At 33.1% G+C, this 25,069-nt stretch overlaps 1 protein-coding gene across 3 annotated transcripts; it reads left to right on the top strand.

The window, feature by feature from the left end:
* The first annotated feature begins 697 nt into the window (after window positions 1–697).
* LOC143236430 (uncharacterized) lies at window positions 698–20,895 on the top strand. 3 transcript variants are annotated; one of them, XM_076474723.1, is made up of 3 exons: window positions 698–1,002; window positions 18,436–18,677; window positions 18,964–20,895. In XM_076474723.1, exons 1-3 carry the CDS (start codon window positions 969–971, stop codon window positions 19,726–19,728), a joined length of 1,041 nt encoding a protein of 346 aa, XP_076330838.1. In that variant the 5' UTR covers window positions 698–968; the 3' UTR covers window positions 19,729–20,895. The 3 variants fall into 3 exon arrangements, with proteins under 3 accessions (XP_076330838.1, XP_076330968.1, XP_076330903.1); XM_076474853.1 differs by lacking the exon at window positions 698–1,002 and adding an exon at window positions 14,417–14,596; XM_076474788.1 differs by lacking the exon at window positions 698–1,002 and adding an exon at window positions 14,822–15,091.
* Window positions 20,896–25,069: the final 4,174 nt, after the last annotated feature.

Here is a 25,069-nt window from a genome sequence, read left to right as displayed (position 1 = left end):
ACGCCTTAACACGCTTGGCCATGCCGGGCCATCATATAATGAAAATTAAAACTTCTATAACCACTATTACATGTTTTAATGAAAATTTTATAAAAAAAATTAGACCAGTGTCGGCTTTTTAATTTATTGGCGTCCCTTAAAAATTCCTGATCCCACGTCGAATGGAGAATCTGGCTACGCTACTGCTGGTAATTATTCACAAACATCACGTGATTTATTCATGTACACGTTAAACATGGTCGATTTGACAAGAAATTGAAATATTCTCGTTGCAGCTAGTTGAAAGAGGCTTAAATAATAAATTAATTAAAATTTACTGCGCAATGTCTCATGAGTTTTCAAGAAGCTGTAAAATTTTTTTATTATAATGATAATAATTGTACGATATATATAACTGGATTAAAGCAGAACTCTCGTCTAATGCCTTACTTTAGCAGATGGTAAGTCTTATGATGACTAATACAATTTTGAGAATCCATACAATATTTTCACTTCCGGGAAACCTTATATTTAGAAGACTCCCCATTTGAATGTTCTGGGGATTGCGACTGAATTTTACAATAAGTCAGCAATAATATACATGATTTACTTAAAATTTCCTAATAGGTAAGGATTTGACTGACATTGTATAACCAATCCATTGTTATTATTTCCATGCATTTTGCACAAGACTCGCTTTTGAACTATTGGAAAACAAGTCACTGTAAAACTTACAACCAGCCTTACTGTACAGTTGCTAGTAGCAACTTCTAAATATTTTTGTCTAATCGGATGAAGGAATTATCTCGGATACTTGTACTTGTACTAAAGTGAACAGTTAGTGTTTGAGTGCATATTTCGCCTAAGAATCACAACTGATTAATTAAAATTTGAATATTTGAAACGAGACAGTGCCGAACATGTAAAAAATGCAAATTTAGGGACCTTTGTGTTTGTTCGTTATTTATTATTTTACAGTGTGAGTTAATATGGAGCAAATTTTAATAACGGAAATAAATCCTGGTAAGTTTCTCTTAAATTTTTGAAATATCATGGTTTAGTAAATCATTGGTGTATATTATCATGTTATGTGTTTAACTTTGTAACTTAAGTGTTAGCCAGAGGAAAAAAATGTAAAACAAAACTACCAACGGAAGCTCGCAAAAAACAAATTGATGTAATATAACTAATGGATAGTAGTGGACAGAAAAATCGATATAATTTTGTCGCTAGTTGTAATTCTTATACAATGCGTATACTGCATTTAAACAGAAATCACTAAATCATATCGATTTCGTGAGAACGGCAAAGATTTAACAATTATATAAACACACTAATATATTTTCTATGAAAGTTGTCACGAATTTTTATTGTAACTTAGTATAGATGACATATATTGTCCTTTGACTATTAAGGGCTCTTCTAATAGATTTAATATCTGGGAAAGGAAGGGCCCTTGACAATAAACTACGAGACACATGCCTAACTGTGATAAATGCGCTGATGTTATACATTTATATTCTCATAAAACGTTAACATCTATTTTTCTGTTTCAAATGAGATTGCTAGGATTTTGCCCCTTAGTATATAGGGACCATTCTGACGATAGTCAGGGTCAACTTTGATTATACATAGTGGCCTTTCCCTTCTGTCATTAAATGGGCCCTTGCCTATCATAAGAGGTGATGATCTTGACTATTATTTATATAGTTAATCTTTACGTCCAATGTTAATGCAGTTTCTACTAAATCAAACATTTCTGTTCACGGAATGGTTATCTTCAGATAGATGCGTTTTTTTTGTCTTGCTTTTATTCATAAAAAAATTAACACTGAGGAGGTTTTTATTGAAAGACAAAAGTATGACTTCATCCATCTCACTCTTTCCTTTTGAAGGCCCTGGTTAGCGCCATTTGTAACGTAGAACTAAAGCAATTAATGATAGTGTATAAATGTCAGTAGAAACCATATTTAACAAAATAAGTACTTTATTGTCATCATGTGGACTAGTCGTTCGAATTATTTTCAAATATTTGAAAAAAATATACCAATGTAAGAACAACGCAACAACATCGGTGTCAGAGGGAGACATTAATTCAACATAATATAACATATAAAATTAGAGGACAATATTGGAGCTTATGGTTTGGTTTTTGAATTTCGCGTAAAGCTACACGATGGCCGTGTGCGCTAGCTGTTCCTAATTTAGCAATGTAAGACTAGAGAGAAGGCAACTAGTAACCACCACCGATATTACTCCAGTTTGATTGAAGTTCGTTCATAACAATCTTCTGCGTTCTTTCAACTAGCCAGTTTTCTATCCAATGAGCCAATTTATCACTTAACACCACGTCAACAATATTCTTAACAAATCTTTTATATAACACCTTATTAAATGCTTTCTGAAAACCAAGATACATCCATTAACATAAGAAACAACCTTTTCAAAGAATGTGAAAAATAGTAAGGAAAGATTCTGACCAAATAAACCTATGCTGACTATCCAGAAGCATTTAAACTTTATTAAATAACTGAGGTAAGACTAACTGTTATTAAATTATTGAAGCAATTTTTATCACTTCTCTTGAAAAGAGGAGTTACACTGACTAACTTCCAATCCTCTGGTACCTTCTCACTGTTTAAAAACTTACAAAAATAATAGCAAGTATCTCACATATCCAATCCTTAATGTTCTTAAAAACCCTTGGGAAGATTTATGGTCCAATCACTATCATCCTTTAAACTTCCCAATTTTCTCTTAATAAGCTCAGAATAATGTGATGATCTTGTTTGGTCTTACTTCAATCTAATAGCTGTTCAGTATGAAGAATATTGCTGAAATTGTCATTTGTAAAAACTAAATTAAAACTAGAATTTAATGATCCACACTTCTAGTAATACTGAAATAAAAGCCTTCCTCTATCATTCCTTTAAGGACCTATTTCAATCCTGACATAATGCTTATCCTTGATCTATTTAAAGAAAACCATACTGTTAATTTTTAAATTCTCAACCAAAGTTTTTTCCATACACTAATTTCATTTCCTAATATTCAGTTTCATCAACTTTCTTTATATTCTTTCAAGTTTGCGTTATTGTAATAATTTTGAAGTTCTTATATTAATAACGCTTTTCTTTAATTTTATTCTTTAAACTCTTTGTGAACCAAATTGTTTTTATTTACTGGAAACTGCCAGTTTTTCTCTATAACAAACCTGCCAATCTTGGTATAATTAATAAGCAGATAGGTCGTAAATTATCCTCGATTTCCCTCTGTGGACTCAGCAGATATCCCGATGTGGCTTTGCTATAAGAAAACACACACATAAGTGAACCACTACAGTTATGTAGATAAAGGTGTGATCAACTTCATCTCGATTATAAATGTTTTAAAATCAAGTTTATCTAATTTGCATAATGTTGTTTTATAATTATCAGTATTTTATAATTTTTGTTTACATATTTAACTGCATTATGTTCGTATTACAATGTGGATGATGTTTCTACAGATGGACGATGTTCCCAAGGTTCTACAGGCGGATGGTGTTATAAATAGTTTTATTCATATAGGTGGATGGTTTTACTAGGCATGTTCTCTATGTGCATAGTTGTACTAAGGATAGTATTTCCATAGTTGAACAGCGCTACTATAATTCACTAGGATTGGATACAGTTCAACTTGTTGCAAATACCTTTATAGTATTCATTTATTTAACTGATTATTTTATAGGTGTTTTACAAAATTGGATGGTCTTACTAAGATTTGTGGTCTAAGGGCAGATGGAGTTTCTATAAAAGGATAGTTCAATGGGACGACAAGCTTGTAGAGTTTCTCAATGTAATTACGTTATCAACATTGTAGTCTAAATTTAATTATCTTTTCCAAAATGTCACAAGTAAGACCGTATTTTAAAGAGACAACTATTATAACTGTGTTGGAGATATATCACACATAGTATCATAACCCATCTATTATTTGAATGAGACAAACATTATAGTAAATTCTCCTTTCAAATTATCCATTACTTTGTGTATAAAAGATTTCGCTAGTTCATTAGTTCCATAGATTTTCCTTATCTAAGTTATATAAATAATGAAACGTTCTGCCACATCTGATGTTTCGTTTTTTATAAATATTTAATGAAACAGTTGACATAGCTGTTTGTGATTTTAAATGTTGATTTAATGTATATTTAACCTATTGATTATAGTTTTATTTCTATATTTGATTTACGTGAAATACGTTTTGCAGTTCTTTAATCTGGCATGCAAAATGCTTGTTGGTAATTAATTTCTATAAATAATGTATAACAAATAGTGCCCTTAAAAAGACCATTATTTAATGTACAATCATTTTTATGTTTAACTTCATAAATTGATCATTTTCACTAAAGTTTGAATTACACTGGTCAACAAAGTTTTTGTTGCATTTATATCAAACACTTGGTATTACATAATTTCTTGCCCTGATTTCAGATCTGAAGTTAGTTTTTTACTCAGTGCTCTACTTTTTTTGCAATCAAGGTATTTGAAAATCTCAAAATTTCGTCATCATCACATTGACGTCGTAGTCTATCATGAAAAATATGTGATAAAATATGTTATAAAACTCTTTAATATAGCTGGGTAATAAAAAAGAAAATGCAAGATAGTATAAATGTATTCAAGTTATTTATATAAATTCAATTTTATATAAAGTTATAATTCAATTTATTTATATAAAACTGATTAGTAGATAAGACATTTGCTACTATGAGCAGGCAAAGCTCAATTGCAGTCTACTCAGGCATGAATTTCCGCTTGTAGCTCTTGCGTTTGTGGACTGTCTCAGGGCATTCTCGTTTAATGCTCCAGCAGTAATCTGCCATCATATGTTTGTCCCATCTCCTTTGGTAACGCTCTTCCATGGTCTTGAGGTCCTGATGGAACCGCTCGCCTTGCTCGTCACTTACAGCTCCTGGGTTCTCAGGGAATCTATCAAGATGACTGTACAGGTAATGGAGTTTGACACTCACGTTACATCCAAGATCGCGAAAAGCTGACAACATATTCGCTACAAAAGTTTCATAGTTGTCAGCTTTTTTATTACCGAGAAAGTTTGCCATCACCGCCACAAATGAAAGCCATGCAGTCCTTTCCTTGTCGTTCATCTTTCTGGCAAATTCTTGATCATGCACAAGTGCACGAATCTGTGGTCCATCAAAAACACCTGCCTTGATCTTCTCGAAGGACAAACCAGGGAGCACAGAAAATATGTGTTGGAAGCATTCACCGTCAGTATTCAACGCCTTTATAAACTGTTTCATCAAGCCCAGCTTGATATGGAGAGGAGGAAATATGATCTTTTCTCGACTGACAATTGGATCGTTGACAATATTTGGCATACCTGCCTTCAGAGTCTCACGTATGGGCCACTCCTTCTGGTTCCAGTGCTTTTCTCGAGCTCGGCTGTCCCACATGCAAAGATAGCAGGGATACTTTGTAAATCCTCTTTGTTGACCTAAGAGGAAAGTAACCATTTTGAGGTCCACACAAATTGTCCAGTTGTGCTCGTGGTATTTTAGTAGGTCAATCACAGTCTTAATGTCATTATATTCCTCTCGTAAATACACAGAGTGTCCAATTGGAACAGCTGCATAGACATTGTCATTATGAAGTAGAATGCACTTCAAACTTTGCTTAGAACAATCTAGAAACAATCTAGAAATTGGATGGTATACTGGCATCCCTAATTCCTGGAGAAGACCTGAGATATTATGACAATAAACAAACATATTCTCCTCTGTAAAAAAATGGCACAAAAGTCTGCTCCCGATTTCGGAAGTATGACACTTTAGTTGTATGGCTCATCTGATTCTTTTCTTGCATCCTGGAAGCTAACACTTCAGCTGCATTTTGGAGAGACCCAAATCACGCACAAGGTCATTCAACTCTGGCTGGCTAAACTGTTGAGGAGTTAATGACTGTGGGGTCTCATAAGAAGGATCGCCAGATTCTGAAAGTATTTCTTGAGTTTCATCAGCAGTCTCTTGCTCTTGGTCACTACCCACATCTTCAGATGGAAGAAATCCTTTAAAAACTGGGATTGGGAGCTCATCAGAGTGCAGAGTAGGTCGGATTGCTGAGGGGATACTAGGATATGAGATTTTGTGTCTGTTTTTCTTGCCAATGCCCTTTGTATTGACCAGACAAAAATAGCAGTCAGTTGTGTGGTCCATCGGTTCTCGCCAGGTCATGGAAATCCCGAAAGGTAAACCCTTACGTTTCCCTTTTGTCCAGTCACGCAGCATTTTCTCGCAGTTATGACACACAATATGTGGGGCCCATTTCTTGTCTTGGTCACCAAGAGCAAGTCCAAAGTACGCTTTATAAGCACGCCTCAGAAACGATGTTATATTACGCCTTTGACGAATAAGCGTGAAGCATCCACAAATATAACAAAAAGCGTCCGGCTTGTTCTCACATTGATGTCTCCTTGTAGCCATGATCAGATCTGAAACAAAATCTAAACAATTTTAATATCTCTGTTGATAACATAAACGTGTAAGTAATTAACACGTTTCCTGCGATGGGACCCACCGGTGTCCCACTATTGTCTTACCTTCAACTAAGTTGCAGGCTAGAGACAAGTGTAACGACAACCTCACGTTATCATAGCTCATGCAGCACTGAAGCTGTCAGATGTACAAGAGCATCGCAGCAGTTGCCGGTTTGCCAATATAGGCATCGCAGGAAACGTGTTAATTTGACCACAAAAGGCTAGAATGAAAAACTTAAAATTGCATTAAAACTAGAGCATGTAGAGCTGAACCGTTTTCATATTTGAATTTAGCAGGTCACAAAGGGTAAGAATGAGTAAAAAAATCTTATGCAACTGAGATTTCGAAAAAATTTGTTGACCTGTGTTATCTACGTAAACAGTTATGTTTAATCGTTCTTAATGTAAAAATGTCTTACATTTCTGTAGATATTTTCACAAGTCTTTATCTAGAGCTTGCTTTTTTGCTGAATGAAACTTTACATAGGCTCGATAATATTTGTCTAACCCTTTTGAAAAATGAACTTTCAATATAGATAGATTGCTCTCTCAACCTATTGCTGACGCATTCCAGTTGATAGCAAGTTTGGAAATCTATACCATTGTATAAGACCAAGTGATGTGTTTGCCAAAGGCTAAAACAAGTAATGCTTTCACTTGAAAACCGAGAGAGAAATCAGAAATTCTATTTCCATATCTTTTAAAACTTTACTTTATGGACATTATAACATTTAAAATTATTAGTTCATCAAAGCATCAAAAACATTTTTCACAAATGAACATAGTTTATTGCTGAAACGAGAGTTGGGAATCATAATCTTAAAGGGATATTAAATTATAAATCAAGTGATTATTCTTTCACATTTTATAAATCGGCATATTTACTGTTTATCGTTACAACAACAACAAAAAATCATAGACTTAACAAGCATATTGATATTAATTAAACTTCAAGATACACTACTATACTATAAACATCTTAGCTTATAGAATATTGGATTAGCTTTCAAATATATTTTTCCTCACTTAGATTTTGCAACAATGTTATGATAACATGTGATGCATTATCTTTCACTTATAGTGTGTAGTAAAATCATAAAATATGTTAATCAACAGTTAAAAATCTGTATTGAAATTAATTATCAAAATTCAGATTATTATATGTCTGGCTTAATCTTTTATGATAAATTATACCCCATGAGTATTTAATAAGCATGTTTTAACATCGTATACAAGTCTCTACATACATTTCTTATGTGAAGTTCAAGTTTCATCATATCCCAGTAAGCTATTATTAATATATAATTAACAAAACTTCCAGAATTAAATATTATAACAAAGTCTCAGTCAAAATGCTCTTTACATAATCTGTTAAATATAACTTTGAGTGTTGTATTTCCAGCTAACATAAGAAGCTCTGATTTTGGGTGCATCGTAAAGTGTGAGCACTCCAGATGATGTTACATTTCTTTTCATTGGAAATCCATAGCAAATGAATCATTAAAGAAAGACTTGTAAAGATATATTATCCGTCTTATTTTTCTGCATTTGGATGCTCCTGTAACTCAAGAAAGTCGCCATACATTTTGCATAGATTGAACAGTTCTTTTTTTGACTCTGTATATTAAAGAATAATCGTGTGGTTAACTTATCATATTTCTGTTGCTATAACAAAATTAGCTAATTTTTGTGAATCTTATAACGACTTTAATGACATTTAAGATGTAAAATCCAAAGCTCTATTATTATGTTATGTGATATGAATAATACTAACTTAACTATAATAACGCTGTATCATAAAATTTTTACTTTTTCTTGTTCCTGGACAGAAAGTGTTATTTCCCAATTGCTTATGCTTAAAGTAAATAAAAAAGACCTCTTTTTCCATTCAAACTTTGCTTTTGTGACCTGGGTAATGAAATTTTCAAATTTACCCATTTTTTCAGAATATTCCAGGTAGATTCAGTGCTGGGTAGTTGACAGAGAATTTTTCTCGAGCTTACAAAAATTTTCAAGAACTTTCTAAAATGTTGTAGAACTTAGGAAAATTCTCAAGAACCTTTTAGAATTGTCCAGAACTTTCCATCGTAATATATATACAGAGGCTCACCACTTCAGTTTAGTTTAGATAGACCTATCTGATTTTATCAGAGATGGCATCAAGAAGCTGTAAGCATTCTCCAGACGCATTCTGCTAAGTATGTGGCCAATTTATCAAGACAGTAGCGAAAAAGTACTCTGTGACAGCATGTGCTAAGATGTGTGAAGCCTACAAGGCATATTTCGGTATGCCTGTCGGGGATCAAGATTAACCCTGGCCACCTCATTTTACTTGTTGGCACTGCAAAACAACTCTAGAAGGTAAGACGGACAATTTTTGCATGCTTGAATACTAAGATTTTGTATTATACAAATTTTAGACCTTTTAAATTTTAAATATCTTTTAACTTTTTAAAACTTCTAATAGTATAGAAAAAAATATCACATATAAAATATTTTACACGAACCTTTTACACATTAGTTGTGGATGAAATAAATTTATTCTTCATAATAACAATTTGATTTTGCTCTTTTGCAGGATGGTACAGAGGGGAAAAGAGAGACATGAAGCTCACTATTTCAAGAATGTGGCGTGAACTCACTGACCACTTAAGCAATTGTTACTTCTGCATGGTGGACCCTTCCAAACGTTGGGCTGGCAGGAATGCATTTGCTATCATGTATCCGGACCTTCCATCATCCATCGCCCTTATGCCACACTGCCCTGAGCTCCCTGTACTCACTCCGCCAGAGAGAAAGCAGCCATCCTCAGAAGAGAGCAGCAAATCAGAAGAGGAGGTAGACATTAAAGATCCAGCTTACAATTTCAGAGGTGCAGCTGGTGAGAGAAACCCATACTACCCCAACCAAAGAGACCTTACTGACTTTATGAGAGATCTTGGTCTAGCAAAGTCGAATGCCGAGACTATATTTGGGGGCTGATACGTGAAAGTGATTTATATTACAGTCGCAAATGTCGACAAACTTCTCACTTCTAAACATTTTTGTTCAATTTTAGTATAAATAAATGTAAATCTTGATTAATATATTGTTTTATTCGAACCCTTTGTAAATGAAAATGTGCAAATAGGTTAATGTCTAAATTTCATTATCCAGGTCACAGAAGCAAAGTTTGAAGGGAATACTGGCCACGCCCCTGCATGGCAAGGTTGGTTAAGGCGTTCGACTCGTAATTCGAGGGTTGCGAGTTCGAATCCCGGTTGCACCAAACATGCTCGCCCTTTCAGCCGTGGTGTCGTTATAATGTGACGGTCAATCTCACTATTCGTTGATAAAAGAGTAGCCCAAGAGTTGGCAGTGGGTGGTGATGACTAGCTGACTTCACTCTAGTCTTACACTGCTAAATTAGGGACGGCTAGCACAGATAGCCCTCGTGTAGCTTTGCGCGGAATTCCAAAAACAAACAAAACAAACAAACTATTAGTTGTTTGACCATTTCGTAGATATGTTAGTATTTTAGTAGTACTGTTAGGTGTGTGACTGTCTGATAGATGTGTTTGGTGGTAATAAATTAGTATTGTATGTTGTGTGACTATTTAATAGATGTGTTTGGTAGTACTCTAGTACTGTTGTCAGCTGTGTGACTATTTGATAGATATGTTTGGCGGTAATATAGTAGTACTGTCAGCTATGTGACTGTTTAATATATGTGATATGCTTGGTTGTGTTCTGGTATAACTGTTAGCTGTGTGACTATTTGATAAATGTGTTGAGTGGTACTCTAGTGATACTGTTAGTTGTTTCAGTGTTCCTAAATTATTTCTTATGTTTCTTGGGTACTGTATTTTCCTCTCTCTCGGGCTAGACTTGAGAGTGAAAAATAACTTGGATTTTGATGGTATATTCCTCTGCTTCAATAATTATAGTAACATTACCTTTGTATGCTGTTAGAGCTTCTTTAAATTTCCGAGGGCATTTCTTCCATTAAGTAGGTATAACAGTGGGTCGAGTAGATAACATATCAGTATTTCTATCAAGCTGACCCATGATCGAGCCCTAGCCGTGATTATCACAATCTTTGTTAGGACTTCCCTGAAGACTGTACCAGACTAACAACTGCTATGGACGATATATAGTAACTTGTAATTAATACACAGTAAAGGAAGAAATATGTGATTCTTAAGAGGCGTAGGTGATTATACCAACTACTGATGATAACGAACCTATACTTGGGACGTTCATTAGAAGTCTTCTGTAAGAAATATTGGTATTTCGGTTATTTTTTGAAAACTAGACTAATAAATTTTACATTATATAAATATTTAGTGAAGTAGCACAAAAGTAACTTACAAAGTAATGATATTGGAATATTACTTTACAGAACAATATATTTTATAGATGAAGTAACATTTATTATAATTGATACATATAATTATGCTCCTTAGTTACTACAAAGCCGTAAACCTGATAGTCTGTAATGCTAACAATCAGATTACGATATTCACGGTGGGCACAATACAGATAACTTATTGTGCTGCCTCATGTTTCACAACAAATACATGCATTTAACTTCTTTATTTTTAAACTATCCATTACATCTTTTTTATTATTTAATTTCTCCTCTATGTAAGATTATTAAAAACTGTTAATTTAAAATGGGGAAATAGGAAACTTCAAAAACTAAAGAAACAAGACAGGTAGCCTAAAGTAGAAACGTAGTCGCTAAGAAAAAAGAGTAAACAAACCAGTTTAAAGTTTGAGACTTTGTGTTGACACTATTTCCTAAAGCTAAAAATTCCTATTTTAACTCATCTTTTAGACAGGAATCACAATAGAGATACGTAGCTCAAGGAAATAATATTTACATTATGTGTGTAACCTTAAACATGTTTTGTTTACTGTTTTTTGGCGATTGCATTTTCACTTTAAGCTACCACGTCTTGTTTCTGTATTTTTTAATAATAACGTTTCTTTGTTTTTTATGCCCATGGGCATGAATTTATAAAATAGTGATATCGTGCTGCCATATTTTAAACAGTTTAGTTTAATGAAATATATATTTGATTTATGATGTTCTTTCGTGAAACAGTGACAACCTTTGGACTAGCTTCATACAGATTGGATAACAATTATTCCTGATATCACTGGTAGTGGTACTACATGTATGATCCCTATAATACATGGTAATCAACATATCACGTGTTATCTAGTAAGTTGTTAAATATATATAACTACTCTACTTATACCCTGTAAACACGGGACTGGAGGGACCATTGAACCATGTATATTATATAGTAAACTTTGTAACCGTGTGACTTTCATACATACATGGCCATACAATGCACGTTGGCTAGTATTTATCTCTCTCTCTCTCTGTATATACGAGGGCTGTTAAAAAAATACGCGGACCGACGTCATAAAACAAAATGTACTTTATTTAGAAGTTACAAATCTGGGACCCCTTGAAAGTACTCTCCTCCCCAACGCACACACTTATCCCAACGGTGTTTTTACTTGTTGAAACAGTCCTGGTACGCTTCTTTTGTAATGTCCTCCAGCTCCTTCGTCGCATTTGCCTTAATCTCGGGAATCGTCTCAAATCTTCTTCCTTTCAAGGGTCTTTTGAGTTTGGGGAACAAGAAAAAATCGCAAAGAGCAAGGTCAGGTGAGTAGGAGGGGTGGGGAAGAACAGTGATCGAGTGTTTGGCCAGAAACTCACGAGTTCTGAGGCACAAATTTCGCAGCAACGCGGTGCATCTTCAATTTTTCGGTCAAAATCTCGTAACAAGATCCAACTGATATCCCACACTCTTCAGCAAGCTCCCTGACAGTCAGACGTCGATTTGCCCGCACCAGGATGTTGATTTTGTCGACGTGTAGGTCGTCAGTTGACGTAGAAGGACGTCCAGGACGCTCATCATCTTCAATGGACTGTTGACCATCCTTAAAACGTTCATGCCACTTGAAACACGCCGTACGCTTCATAGCAACATCACCGTAAGCCGTGTTAAGCATAGCAAAAGTTTCAGTCGCAGATTTTCCAAGTTTAACACAAAATTTCACAGCAAGTCGTTGCTCCTTCAGGTCATTCATTCTGAAATCCGCCAAACGAAAAAATCGCATTTCACTTAAAACCGCGTAGCTAATACACAAATGAAGATATCTGCAATCGGGAAATGGCGTCGTAATCAGCTGATCTGTGCAAACCTAGCGACACCAAGCGGATTCCCCTGGAACCAACTGGAGCCGCGCAATTCAAACAGTCCGCGTATTCTTTGAACAGACCTCGTACACTGCTGGCCAAAATCTTAAGGCCGATGAACATAAAGAAAATATATGCATTTTTTGCTTTGTTAGACTCAACCACTTAGCTCCATTGTTCTATGGAAGAAGAAAGCACCCAAGATCATGATGGAACCTCCTTCACTGTGTCGGATAGAAGATGTCTCCGGTGGGATATCCTTATCATGCCAGTAACGTTGAAAGCCATCTGAACCATCCAGGTTAAATTTTTTTTTCTCATCAGAGAACAAAACCTTCCACTTTTCTACGTTTCATGTTTGGTGCTTCTCAGCAAAGTTTAACCAAGCTGTTCGAATCCCCGTCACACCAAACATCCTCGCCTTTTCAGCCGTGGGGTCGTTATAATGTGACGGTTAATACCCATTATTCGTTGGTAAAAGAGAAGTAAAGGGTTGGCGGTGGGTGGTGATGACTCGCTGCCTTCTCTCTAGTGTTACACTGCAGAATTAGGGACAGCTAGCGCAAACAGCCCTCGTGTAGCTTTGCGCGAAATTCACACAAAACCAAACCAAACCATTTTATTTTCAACTCTGGTAATTGGTTTGTTGAAACTAAACCTTAAGGATTTAGTTGCATTCAATTAGATATACCAAATTTATAGATGTTATCAGTGACATAGAATAAAATTATAAATGGGCCCATATTAAGACCATTAGTCCTGAGGCTGAACTCTCTCCAGCCCTTACTTAAGTACGCCACTGGATGTTACTATAGTGCTCCTCAGTGGTCACTGGTGTGTCTACGTATTTATACTAATAGAAACCGGGTTTCGATACCCCTGGTGGGCTGAGTATAACCATTTGTTCAGCTTTGTATTTAGCTACAAACAAGAGCTACCATATATATGCAAAAACGGCTCGTTTGGGTTGAGAAAATATTTTACATAGAAAAGCGAACAACGTTTCGACCTTCTTCGGTCATCGTCAGGTTCACAAAGAAAGAGGTAATTGACCGGAAGCTGACCACATGTTTGAAAGGGGTTGTGCAACTGAGTGTCGGAACGTAGAAGGCGGTGTTAGATGTTTGAATATATAATTTTATTTATTTTATTATATTAATATAGGTATAAAGGCGTTTCTTTATATTGGTTTGTGGACCTAACGATGACCGAAGAAGGTCGAAATGTTGTTCGTTTTTCTATGTAAAATATTTTCTCAACCCAAACGAGTCGTTTTTGCATATATATTTCTCTACAAGTAGGTTTTCTCGACATCACTGATTAAGAGCTACCATAGTGTTGCCATGCTGCTTGAAAATTTGAATTATTTTTTATTAAGTTTACAATGTTATTTTGCTCTTGCTTTAAAGGTAATGTTCGTATGACAACCCCTCTATGTGCAAAATGAGCTTACATTGAAGTAAACATTTTAAGGTGAATTTTTTTGTGTGTTATCATCAACTCTTAATTTGATTACTTCGATTCAAAGGAAACAGAGAGCTTGTAGCATAATACTTAAGTGAAATGTAATGTTTTAGTTTTCGCATTTCATTTATATAACTACTGCACATCTTAACTTTTATAAGTATTATAGATAACGAGAGCTTGCAAATATTACCGAAATGTACTTGCCTGTGGTTTGAGTTTTCGCTTTGATATGTCTTTTAACACCTATATTTTGTAGCGCTCCCTTATTGAAATGAAATACTAGAGACCGCTTACATGTTTGTTTACTACCGGCACTGCACGCACTTCTTTTTTACAAAAATTGTATAATTATTTTCATAATTAAAAAAGTTGTGTTTTAAGCTTTCTTTCCACTTTTCCTTATTTCTGTTTGTAAGTATTAACTCTCAGTTGGAGACTGATCGGTTTTCTTTTTTTGCACATTACCTAATATTACTAGTAATTCCAATAATACTAGTAACAGTAACAATTTAAAAGTAAAAATAAACATTTATTTCTTCTACTTCATCTTACAGCTCCCAAAGTACTGTGAGTGTGATCCACAACAGACCAATTTTGTTCTAGTTTTACGACGATCTGACAATATATTACATTTACCTTCGTTGTCGTATGAACGATTTTCGTACTTCTATACTAAGTTATATACGATAAGAACTACACGTGTACAGCGTCATCTATATATCAGGGATGATAGTGCACCCTCACACCCCTATTTTAGCTCAATTGATTATATTTGTAATCGAAGTTTATGACATATTAGGAATATATAATTGAAGTCGTAACCTGTCTTGTAACAGTTGGACTAGATGTTATAAATTTAGATTTTAATTGGCAAAATGCTATGAAAAACTAGTCGTAGCGGTTCAGGTACTACAGATTAAATTATGTAGTAAAACGTTCATCGAAGCAGGATTTTTAGTCTAAACACTTATATTAGTAATAGAGCTGTAACTATAAAAATGAAGTTAATATTTGCATCAGTTATTTTATGCCATTTCCACCACTGAAAAGCTACCATCTATTCAAGCATACTTAACATAAGTAGTCTCCCAAGTGACAAATAACAAAATAGTCCTGAACCTTGCTCATACAATATAGTGTTTGGAATCTATGTAGTTTTTGTGGGCTCCCTTAAACATTTAAAATTCTTTGCTTGCACAGAAACTCTCATGTAATTATGTGGAAAGATTGCTTGTTACCTTTGCTTTTTTGTGCTTAAGAATATTCATAACACTGAGAGATCACAATTGATGAATCAAATCATTTTAACTCATAAGTTTTGTTATACAAGTTTAGATAATTCTAGTTAGACTGGTATATCAAATTGGCTAAATTGTTTACTGTCTTATTATTCACCTTTGATCTATGTAGTTAGTTTCAATCAGAAATTATTGATGAATATAAATGACCATTTAATGTGCTGCACACACATACAACATAATTTTTTATGCTAACCAAACAGTATAAATTACTGTGTTTTTCATCTGAGGGTGATAACCTGGATAAACTGTATTCCAGTTTTGATAATTACCACAGTGATTCCATTTATGTGTTCTAGCAGTGAAAACTATTGTTATGAATGTTATTATCAGTTGAACACATATCAGTATATTAGTACTATCTTAGTAGCTAATGATTATTTTGTAATTTTTAAGGAAGAATGAGAAGCATTGCCTCTTTGAAGCAAGATTGTTGCTACTAGTTCATAAATTGACTTAACTTACAGACTTTAATAGTGATTCTAATATAATATTAAGTGCTAGGTAAGAACAACCATGTTGATTAAGGAATGTATAAGAGTTTGCTATCTATTTGAATTAAACTGAGTTGTTCTCACATATAGAGACTGAAAGTATTGTAAAAAAAAAATTGTTTTTCATTTTCCTAAAGCTTTATAAGTGTCAAGTACCACCTTTCCTTTTTGCTCAAGAAGAGGGTGATGGGGTGTGCCAGACATTCTTGTACTGTGACAAAAGAATTGTGAAACTGTAAATTTCATACAATTCTTTAGAATCTAGTGGGTACATCATGGTCTTATTATTAGAATTGTTACTTTATGTTTATTTGATTCTATAATTTTTGTTTTTTTGTAATGTACATAACATATTTTCTTGTGCAAATATCTTCTTACTACAAGGGTATAACTTGCACAACAAAGTGTATGTGGGGTCTTATTTCCAAAAAAAAAGTGGACTTTTCTATTATATTTTTCGTTTATTTATTGCTAATTACAATATTTGTTGTACCGCTGAGGCTATCTTAAGTAGAGTCAAGGTGATAAACAAAGTGAAAGGTAAACTGTAGAAAATAGCAGCACAATTTCAAGAGGACCTTAGGCTTTTCCATATGAAAGATACAATAACTAATAATGAGTTTTATGAAGTTAAAAATAGTAAATGTAGTAATAGTGAATTTAACTGTAATGAACAGCTAACGTATTTCAGCCTTTAGTTTGTACAGATAAGAAACTAGGAAAAGGAATGAAAACAAAGTAATATAAGAAAGAATGAAAAATATATAGAGGTTATACCTGTGAGTGAATCTTTAGTATGGTGCTTGGACAAGATAGTCTGTGGTGTAAAAAGGTAGAAAAGAATTTTGTTATATTTTCCATGGGCAGGGTTGGAGGATATAATGGACACAGAATGATGTAGTAAAGGGGCTAAAAGTGATGTATAGAGGCTGGTGTAGTGTGTGTTTTCTTGTAGCAAAGCCACATCGGGCAGCTATTTGTTGAATCCACCAAGGGGAATCTAACCTCTGATTTTAGTAGTGAAAAGTGGGTCAAAATGATAAATGTATTTAAAGAAAAGGGAAACTGTCAAAACTGAACTATGGGGATTAAAATATATCACTAGTGTGTTCTTAGATTATTATGTAGTGATGAGCAGGTTAGCTTATTGTATTTGTAGATAACTGCAATGGGAAAATGGATGTTTATATGTAAATAATGTAGGAACTTGTTTATTTGTAAAGGGTTATTAACTTACAAACTACACGTGTTCTTAGAGTAGAATAAACTGTTACTACAATAACTCTAGAACTACAAGAAATAAAATGAATGACTTGAAATCACTTGATGCAATCAAGGATTTTTGAAGTGACAGGAATAACTGAAAACCTGGTTAAATGTAGGTAGTTTTTATACAGTCATTTTTCTTTGGTGTGAATGTACAAAATATAATTATGTGTGCTATTTGTTGGATGTGTGAAAGGCCACATTCATTTACATGTCATGATTTTAAATGCACCTGAATGTCTTATCTGTGAAAAATGTGTTTGGCTTTTATCATGAAAAATCCTGTTAATGACAGGAAGTTTGTTGAAATGCAAGCTAGTAGTGTGTTTAATATGGATAGAACAATGAAAATAATGTGAAGAGTGGCAGTGTTTGTAACTTCAAGTAGGTTTTTGTTGTCATGAGATACATTCTGTAGAAGCTGAGTCAGACTGGTTCAGTACCTCATGGCTCAGTTTTAGCATCTTTGTTCTTTTGATTTACGTCAATGAAATAGGTGAAGGAATAGCAAATAAATTACTTAAATTTGCTAATGACATTAAGGTCTTGAGTGCTGCTGGTTGCGAGAAGGATGCTGCTGCCATGCAAAAGGATTTGGATTATTTTGTGAGTTGGGTGAATAAATGGCAAATGGCTTTTAATTATAATAAATGCAAGATAATGCAGGTGGGATATCACAATTTGAATTGTGAATAGACTTGTGATAAAAATAACCCAAATAGTGTTATGGAAGAAAATGAACACAGTGTTCCGGTTGGCCAGTCTTTTAAGCTATCAAAGGAAAAATGTTTTTGCTAGTTGTAGAGCAGATAGGATTTCAAGTTGTATCTAAAGAAGTATCGAATTTAATTCTAGGGAGGTTAGTGCTTATGTAGGTGAAGGTATGGGTGTGAATTTATGTAGCTAAATTTTCAGAAATCATTTGACCAGGTGCCAAATAAAAGGCTTGTTAAAATCTGTCTCTGTAAATGTAGGAGATAGGCTAGTTCATTGGATAGAAAACTGGCTGGATGGAAAAAAACAGTTGTTATAAATGGTATTCAGTCAAACTGGATTAATGCCACATGTAGGAAACCTCAGAACTCATTGTTAATACCTTAACTCTGATTTACATCTGTCACATAGATGAAGGAATAAATTAGTTCAGAAGTCTGTTAAGGTTACTTTTTTAATATTTGTTTCTGTATTGTAGATCTTGCAGATATGACTCAAACCGCATCATGTGGAAGATGTAAAGTTCGACTTTTTACTCAAATCCTTGATGGAACTCTCCTTCTTTTAGTATTGGTTGTCCAAGGCAGTATGCTCAACTACCTATTAATACTGAACAACCAGGGATCTGCTGGATGGTACTTCTGGTTTTTGGCTGATTTTCTTATCTTAATCATGTTTATGGCAGCAGTTGTTGCAGCATATCGATTCAATGCAAAAATGGTTAGAGTTTTAAATATTGATTCAAAGTTTTCTTAAAATTTGAATTATTTTTAATGTAAACATTTATTTTGTAGACAAGTACTTAACATTCTAATTATGCTCTTCCTACACTGTGATTAAAATTCAACCAATGAAGGTAACTTCGTCATGTGTGTGTTTTACAACTTATTTGTTCTAGATATAGAAACATTAGTGAAGATAGTTTGATAATAACATCATAAAATGTGTTTAAAGATGTATTAAAACCTGACATTTCTATTAAGTATGATCTTTTTTATAATTTCAGGATAAATTGAGACATTCTACGAATGGTCAAGATGAAAGTTTGCAAACTCTTCAGCCATTTGGTTGGATAGGAATGCTTCCTTCTTGTTACATGGTGTGGATTTTGTATTCTTCTTTGCTTATCACCAAAGTGATACTTCTGTTAAAACTAGAGATTGCTCAAAGGTTAGAAATGTCATCTCAGTTCAGTCCTCAGCTTTTAAAACTTCTTCTAGCTGCTTCAGCTGTTGTCTTTCTTCTACTTGTGGAGAGCCATCATGGTTCAGTCTCCCACTCTGCTCGTCAGTATTACATCAGCTTACTTTCAACAAACACTACATTTGAAATATTTGACAGTGTTACCTTTCTTGGAATTCTGTTTACAAACCAATCTCAACTTGTGCTTCCTTTAGCTATGTCAAATGGAATCCTTGTGCTTTCTTCCATTAACTTCATTCTTCCAACTTTGGCACTTTACAAACTAAGTCTTTCAGCATTTGGTTTGAAGCCAGCTTCTCTAGGTTTAGGTTTGTTCTACAAATTTGCATATTTGTTCTTGATAAACCTTCCTTACCTGGGGATTAGAGTCTACTTGTGGACCTCTTTTGATCATGATATATCCCTGTTTTTAATGAAAAACATTATCGCAGTTGTTATTTTGTTACGTTTGTCGATACCAGACATTGTTCTATGGTGGCAGTTATTGCAAGAAAACTTTCAAAAGCAAGACTCGGGAAGAGGCATAAGTTTAGAATTGGAAGTTATTTACAGAAAACCTGAGGATTAATTTTTTAATTCATCAGATATTAGTTAATATTGAATTTAGATCTGTTGTGTTTTCTAACAGTAGTTCAGTTGATTCAGAGTAAAACATTTTCAAAAACTTTTCATCATATCAAATTGTTGTAATATGTATGGGAAACTAAGCCAGTCAACATTCTATATAATTAGTTTCAAATAGGTTGAGTAATCTTTTCAAAGACTGGTAGTAGGTGCACCATTACTGTTGGATCATGTATAACTCTGCATGAACTCTGTATTATGTAACTGTGAATGCTTATTTATATTCATGTTTTGAGTAGAATTGATTTATTACATCTGACATTTAATTCTGTTTTGTACTACACATCAAGTGAACCGTGAGCACTACTGTATATATATATTTCGTTCTTAAGTGTTCTCATTTTCTTAAATTGAATCTTTCTGATTTACAGTGTGTTACCTGATTGTTTATTAAATTGTTTAATAACAAATTTTACCACACTTTCTAAGAACAGAAAAATTGCATTAAAACCTGGATTGTAACAGTTTATTATTTTATCAACTGCTTGATATTTAAACCATTTACTGAGATGGATCTCCTGTAAGCTGAAGCTGTCGTTGAAATCTTGTAACTGTTCTGATTTATTCATTATCTGTTGTATTTTTTACTCAGTTTTTTGTTTAGAAACTTTCTATAGACTGTAAATGTCACAGGATGTTCCAGTATTAAGTGTATATATATAATGTTTTTCATATGTGCTTTGTCCATAATGTAAAAATTATATTTCCAAATATGTTACCTTTTATAATTATAGTTTAATAACCACATAACATAGAATATTTGGTTAAAAGATTATAGGTACATATTAATAGCCTGCTTAAATAGTTGTATTTGCTGAGTACATTAAAGTTAGTACTTGTTAGGTAATCATAATTAGGTGCCAAATGAATGTTTATGTTACATAAACCCTTTGATACATGAAGTTTTTCACTGACAAAATAAAAATAATGGACAGTTTGAGATTTTCTATGTTTTTAAAAACCGAGGAACATGTTGTTACTGTTTTACCAGAATTTATATTATCTTGAAACATGAGTGGACACTTGGAATGTTGATAAATATCCAGGATAAAACTTGGTTTAATAACTCTTTGTTATAGTAATGTTTTATATGCTTATAAAAATAATGAAGAAACAAGCTGTTATTTTATAATATTCCTAGAGTTATTCTGTTTGTATAGAGCACTGAGAAACGACTATGAAGGATGAGATGAAGAAACCAGCTGTTATTTTATAATATTCCTAGAGTTATTCTGTTTGTATAGAGCACTGAGAAACGACTATAATATTCCTAGAGTTATTCTGTTTGTATGGAGCACTGAGAAACGACTATGAAGGATGAGATGAAGAAACCAGCTGTTATTTTATAATATTCCTAGAGTTATTCTGTTTGTATAGAGCACTGAGAAACGACTATAATATTCCTAGAGTTATTCTGTTTGTATGGAGCACTGAGAAACGACTATGAAGGATGAGATGAAGAAACCAGCTGTTATTTTATAATATTCCTAGAGTTATTCTGTTTGTATAGAGCACTGAGAAACGACTATAATATTTCTAGAGTTATTCTGTTTGTATAGAGAACTGAGAAACGACTATGAAGGATGAGATGAAGAAACCAGCTGTTATTTTATAATATTCCTAGAGTTATTCTGTTTGTATAGAGCACTGAGAAACGACTATAATATTCCTAGAGTTATTCTGTTTGTATAGAGCACTGAGAAACGACTATAATATTCCTAGAGTTATTCTGTTTGTATAGAGCACTGAGAAACGACTATGAAGGATGAGATGAAGAAACCAGCTGTTATTTTATAATATTCCTAGAGTTATTCTGTTTGTATAGAGCACTGAGAAACGACTATAATATTCCTAGAGTTATTCTGTTTGTATAGAGCACTGAGAAACGACTATAATATTCCTAGAGTTATTCTGTTTGTATAGAGCACTGAGAAACGACTATAATATTCCTAGAGTTATTCTGTTTGTATAGAGCACTGAGAAACGACTATAATATTCCTAGAGTTATTCTGTTTGTATAGAGCACTGAGAAACGACTATAATATTCCTAGAGTTATTCTGTTTGTATAGAGCACTGAGAAACGACTATAATATTCCTAGAGTTATTCTGTTTGTATAGAGCACTGAGAAACGACTATAATATTCCTAGAGTTATTCTGTTTGTATAGAGCACTGAGAAACGACTATAATATTCCTAGAGTTATTCTGTTTGTATAGAGCACTGAGAAACGACTATAATATTCCTAGAGTTATTCTGTTTGTATAGAGCACTGAGAAACGACTATAATATTCCTAGAGTTATTCTGTTTGTATAGAGCACTGAGAAACGACTATAATATTCCTAGAGTTATTCTGTTTGTATAGAGCACTGAGAAACGACTATAATATTCCTAGAGTTATTCTGTTTGTATAGAGCACTGAGAAACGACTATAATATTCCTAGAGTTATTCTGTTTGTATAGAGCACTGAGAAACGACTATAATATTCCTAGAGTTATTCTGTTTGTATAGAGCACTGAGAAACGACTATAATATTCCTAGAGTTATTCTGTTTGTATAGAGCACTGAGAAACGACTATGAAGGATGAGTAATGGTAAAAAGAACAAACATTTACTAAACCAAACCTTGAGAATCTGTGGAATATATAATTACAAAACTTTGTTTTAAATAATGTAATATTGGAGGATGACCAAACCTTGAGAATCTGTGGAATATATAATTACAAAACTTTGTTTTAAATAATGTAATATTGGAGGATGACCAAACCTTGAGAATCTGTGGAATATATAATTACAAAACTTTGTTTTAAATAATGTAATATTGGAGGATGACCAAACCTTGAGAATCTGTGGAATATATAATTACAAAACTTTGTTTTAAATAATGTAATATTGGAGGATGACCAAACCTTGAGAATCTGTGGAATATATAATTACAAAACTTTGTTTTAAATAATGTAATATTGGAGGATGACCAAACCTTGAGAATCTGTGGAATATATAATTACAAAACTTTGTTTTAAATAATGTAATATTGGAGGATGACCAAACCTTGAGAATCTGTGGAATATATAATTACAAAACTTTGTTTTAAATAATGTAATATTGGAGGATGACCAAACCTTGAGAATCTGTGGAATATATAATTACAAAACTTTGTTTTAAATAATGTAATATTGGAGGATGACCAAACCTTGAGAATCTGTGGAATATATAATTACAAAACTTTGTTTTAAATAATGTAATATTGGAGGATGACCAATATTCAAATATCAGACACTTTAAGATAACTAGAGCCAAATAATAAAAAACTTTGAACTCTAAACTGTTTTGCTTCTTGTACAGTAATAGATATTCAAATGAGGAAAACAATGTAAGCTTTATCTAGAGGGGATTAACAAATCCATGTAAAGATTAAATATGGTAATAACCTTAGTAACACAAGTGAAGTGGTAAACATAGGTCTGATAAACAGTAAATAGTCAATGTGTTCCCATATTAAGGTGTGAGCCCAAAAACATTTAAATAATAATTCATTTGACTGTTTAAAATGGTATGATAGACTTCATACAGGACTTGAAATGAGAAAACCCTCTTACAACACAATCTTTTTTAAGAAATCATATCAGTTTGTTCATCTCATCTGAAATTATTCTAATCAGTAACTCCAAGAACCTTTATTTAATCAACCTTTATACCATTAAAACTCAAATCATCAGTTACCTCTTCCACAGATGTAAATGATATATTGTGGCTTGAAATTATTCAAAACCAGGCAGTTGTCAAGAAATCAGGTAGCAATAGAAAGCAACTCATTATTGGCCATTTTAAAACATTCAGCAAGAGTACTGGCTGCTGTGGTAAGAATCAAATCATCTGTATACAGAGTGCAAACATCACTTGAACGCACAAAAATAATTTACATAAATGATAAATGATAGGGGCCAAGAGCTGAATCTTGAGTAACCACACAATGAAAACTAGAGAAATAAAACTTTATTCCATTAATTAAGGTGTTAAATTGCTTATTTATTAGTTATGTTTCAATTATGAATATTATAACATAGACAGTAATAAGCACATTTACAAATTAAAACCTTTAGCCTTACACAGTCAAATGTCTTGGTGATGTCTAGTTTAATGTTGTTGCTAGTTATATCATGAATGAAGGACAAAGTTAAGTTTGAAATGTTTTATGTTGTACTGTAACTGTAAACTAAATGTACAAAATTTATTTATCATAAACAACATTTTTCAAAATTACTAAAAACTGTGACTTGTTTTAAAAGTAACTACTAAAAATGCTTTTTTATGAACGTTTTGCATTTGTATCATATTTTGGCTAATAGCTAATACAATGTTTTAATTTAAATTGAAAGAAGTATCCTTTAGAATTTTTATCCCATTGAAATATTGTATTGCTTTCAATAAATTATTTTCTCCAGCACAAGTTTGTTAATTAAATAGAACATTTTATAATTTGTCATCTTTTGTTCTCTAGCTACTAATAAGAATTTCTGAGTGAATGAAAACAAGAGTATAAAAAGATGCCAATCACTGCTATATTCACTGGGTAAGGCCTTTAGACCTATGATGGGGTTTTTTAGTAGAGCTGGGATAGGACAGGTGTAGTAGTGGTTGAAATACTAAGTACATTAAGAACTTTATAAGCAGTAGTGGAAACACTTTGTATTTTGATTGTTGTTATGTAATCATAAAATTATATTTTGTTTCCTTAAATTTTAACATGCCAGAACAATGTTCCCTTATATATGTCTTACATAAATCTGTCATGAAGATGATGTTTATAATTAGAAGATGTTACTATTGTTTATTTAATGTTTATATTTAAGAGCAAGTTTATGCTTGTAGGAAGCAGTCTGTGTCATAAGGCTACAGTAGTGTCAAATTTTTAATTACCTTTGATGTATATATTTCTGTATTTTAAAATTATGTGTAGAATTTTAAATTACTGATGCTCCTTTTCTGTGTTTCCAAGAATTTTGTACACAATTTTTGTGTTGTTGTAGTTGAATGAATAAAGACGTTTAATAACATTATAAAATATATTTTAGTTTCTAATGCTAGTGGTTAGTATGCTCAGATTGAGAACTTGAGGGTTCATGGTTTGTGTACTATTGCTGCAAAAATCATTCTGCATTTTGAGGTGGTAAGAGGACTTTTAGTGAAATGACCAAGTTTAACTATTCTGTCAGACCAGAGTTGATGGTGGATGTTGTGGACTGTCTTTTATTTATACTTTATCATTTCAATGTTTAGGGACA

This window comes from Tachypleus tridentatus, chromosome 1 (assembly GCF_004210375.1).
Source record: "Tachypleus tridentatus isolate NWPU-2018 chromosome 1, ASM421037v1, whole genome shotgun sequence".
Classification (NCBI taxonomy): domain Eukaryota; kingdom Metazoa; phylum Arthropoda; class Merostomata; order Xiphosura; family Limulidae; genus Tachypleus; species Tachypleus tridentatus.
The sequence above is the reverse complement of the archived record's forward strand: the minus strand, read 5'-3'. Positions and strand labels throughout refer to the sequence as shown.

Bases quoted from the DNA above. Each gene is read 5' to 3' on its own strand.
- LOC143236430 (XM_076474723.1), top strand. From the start codon at position 969: ATGGAGCAAATTTTAATAACGGAAATAAATCCTG. The intron at 1,003-18,435 runs GTAAGTTTCTCT...TCTGTATTGTAG, and splicing joins AATAACGGAAATAAATCCTG to ATCTTGCAGATATGACTCAA. The intron at 18,678-18,963 runs GTTAGAGTTTTA...TTATAATTTCAG, and splicing joins ATCGATTCAATGCAAAAATG to GATAAATTGAGACATTCTAC.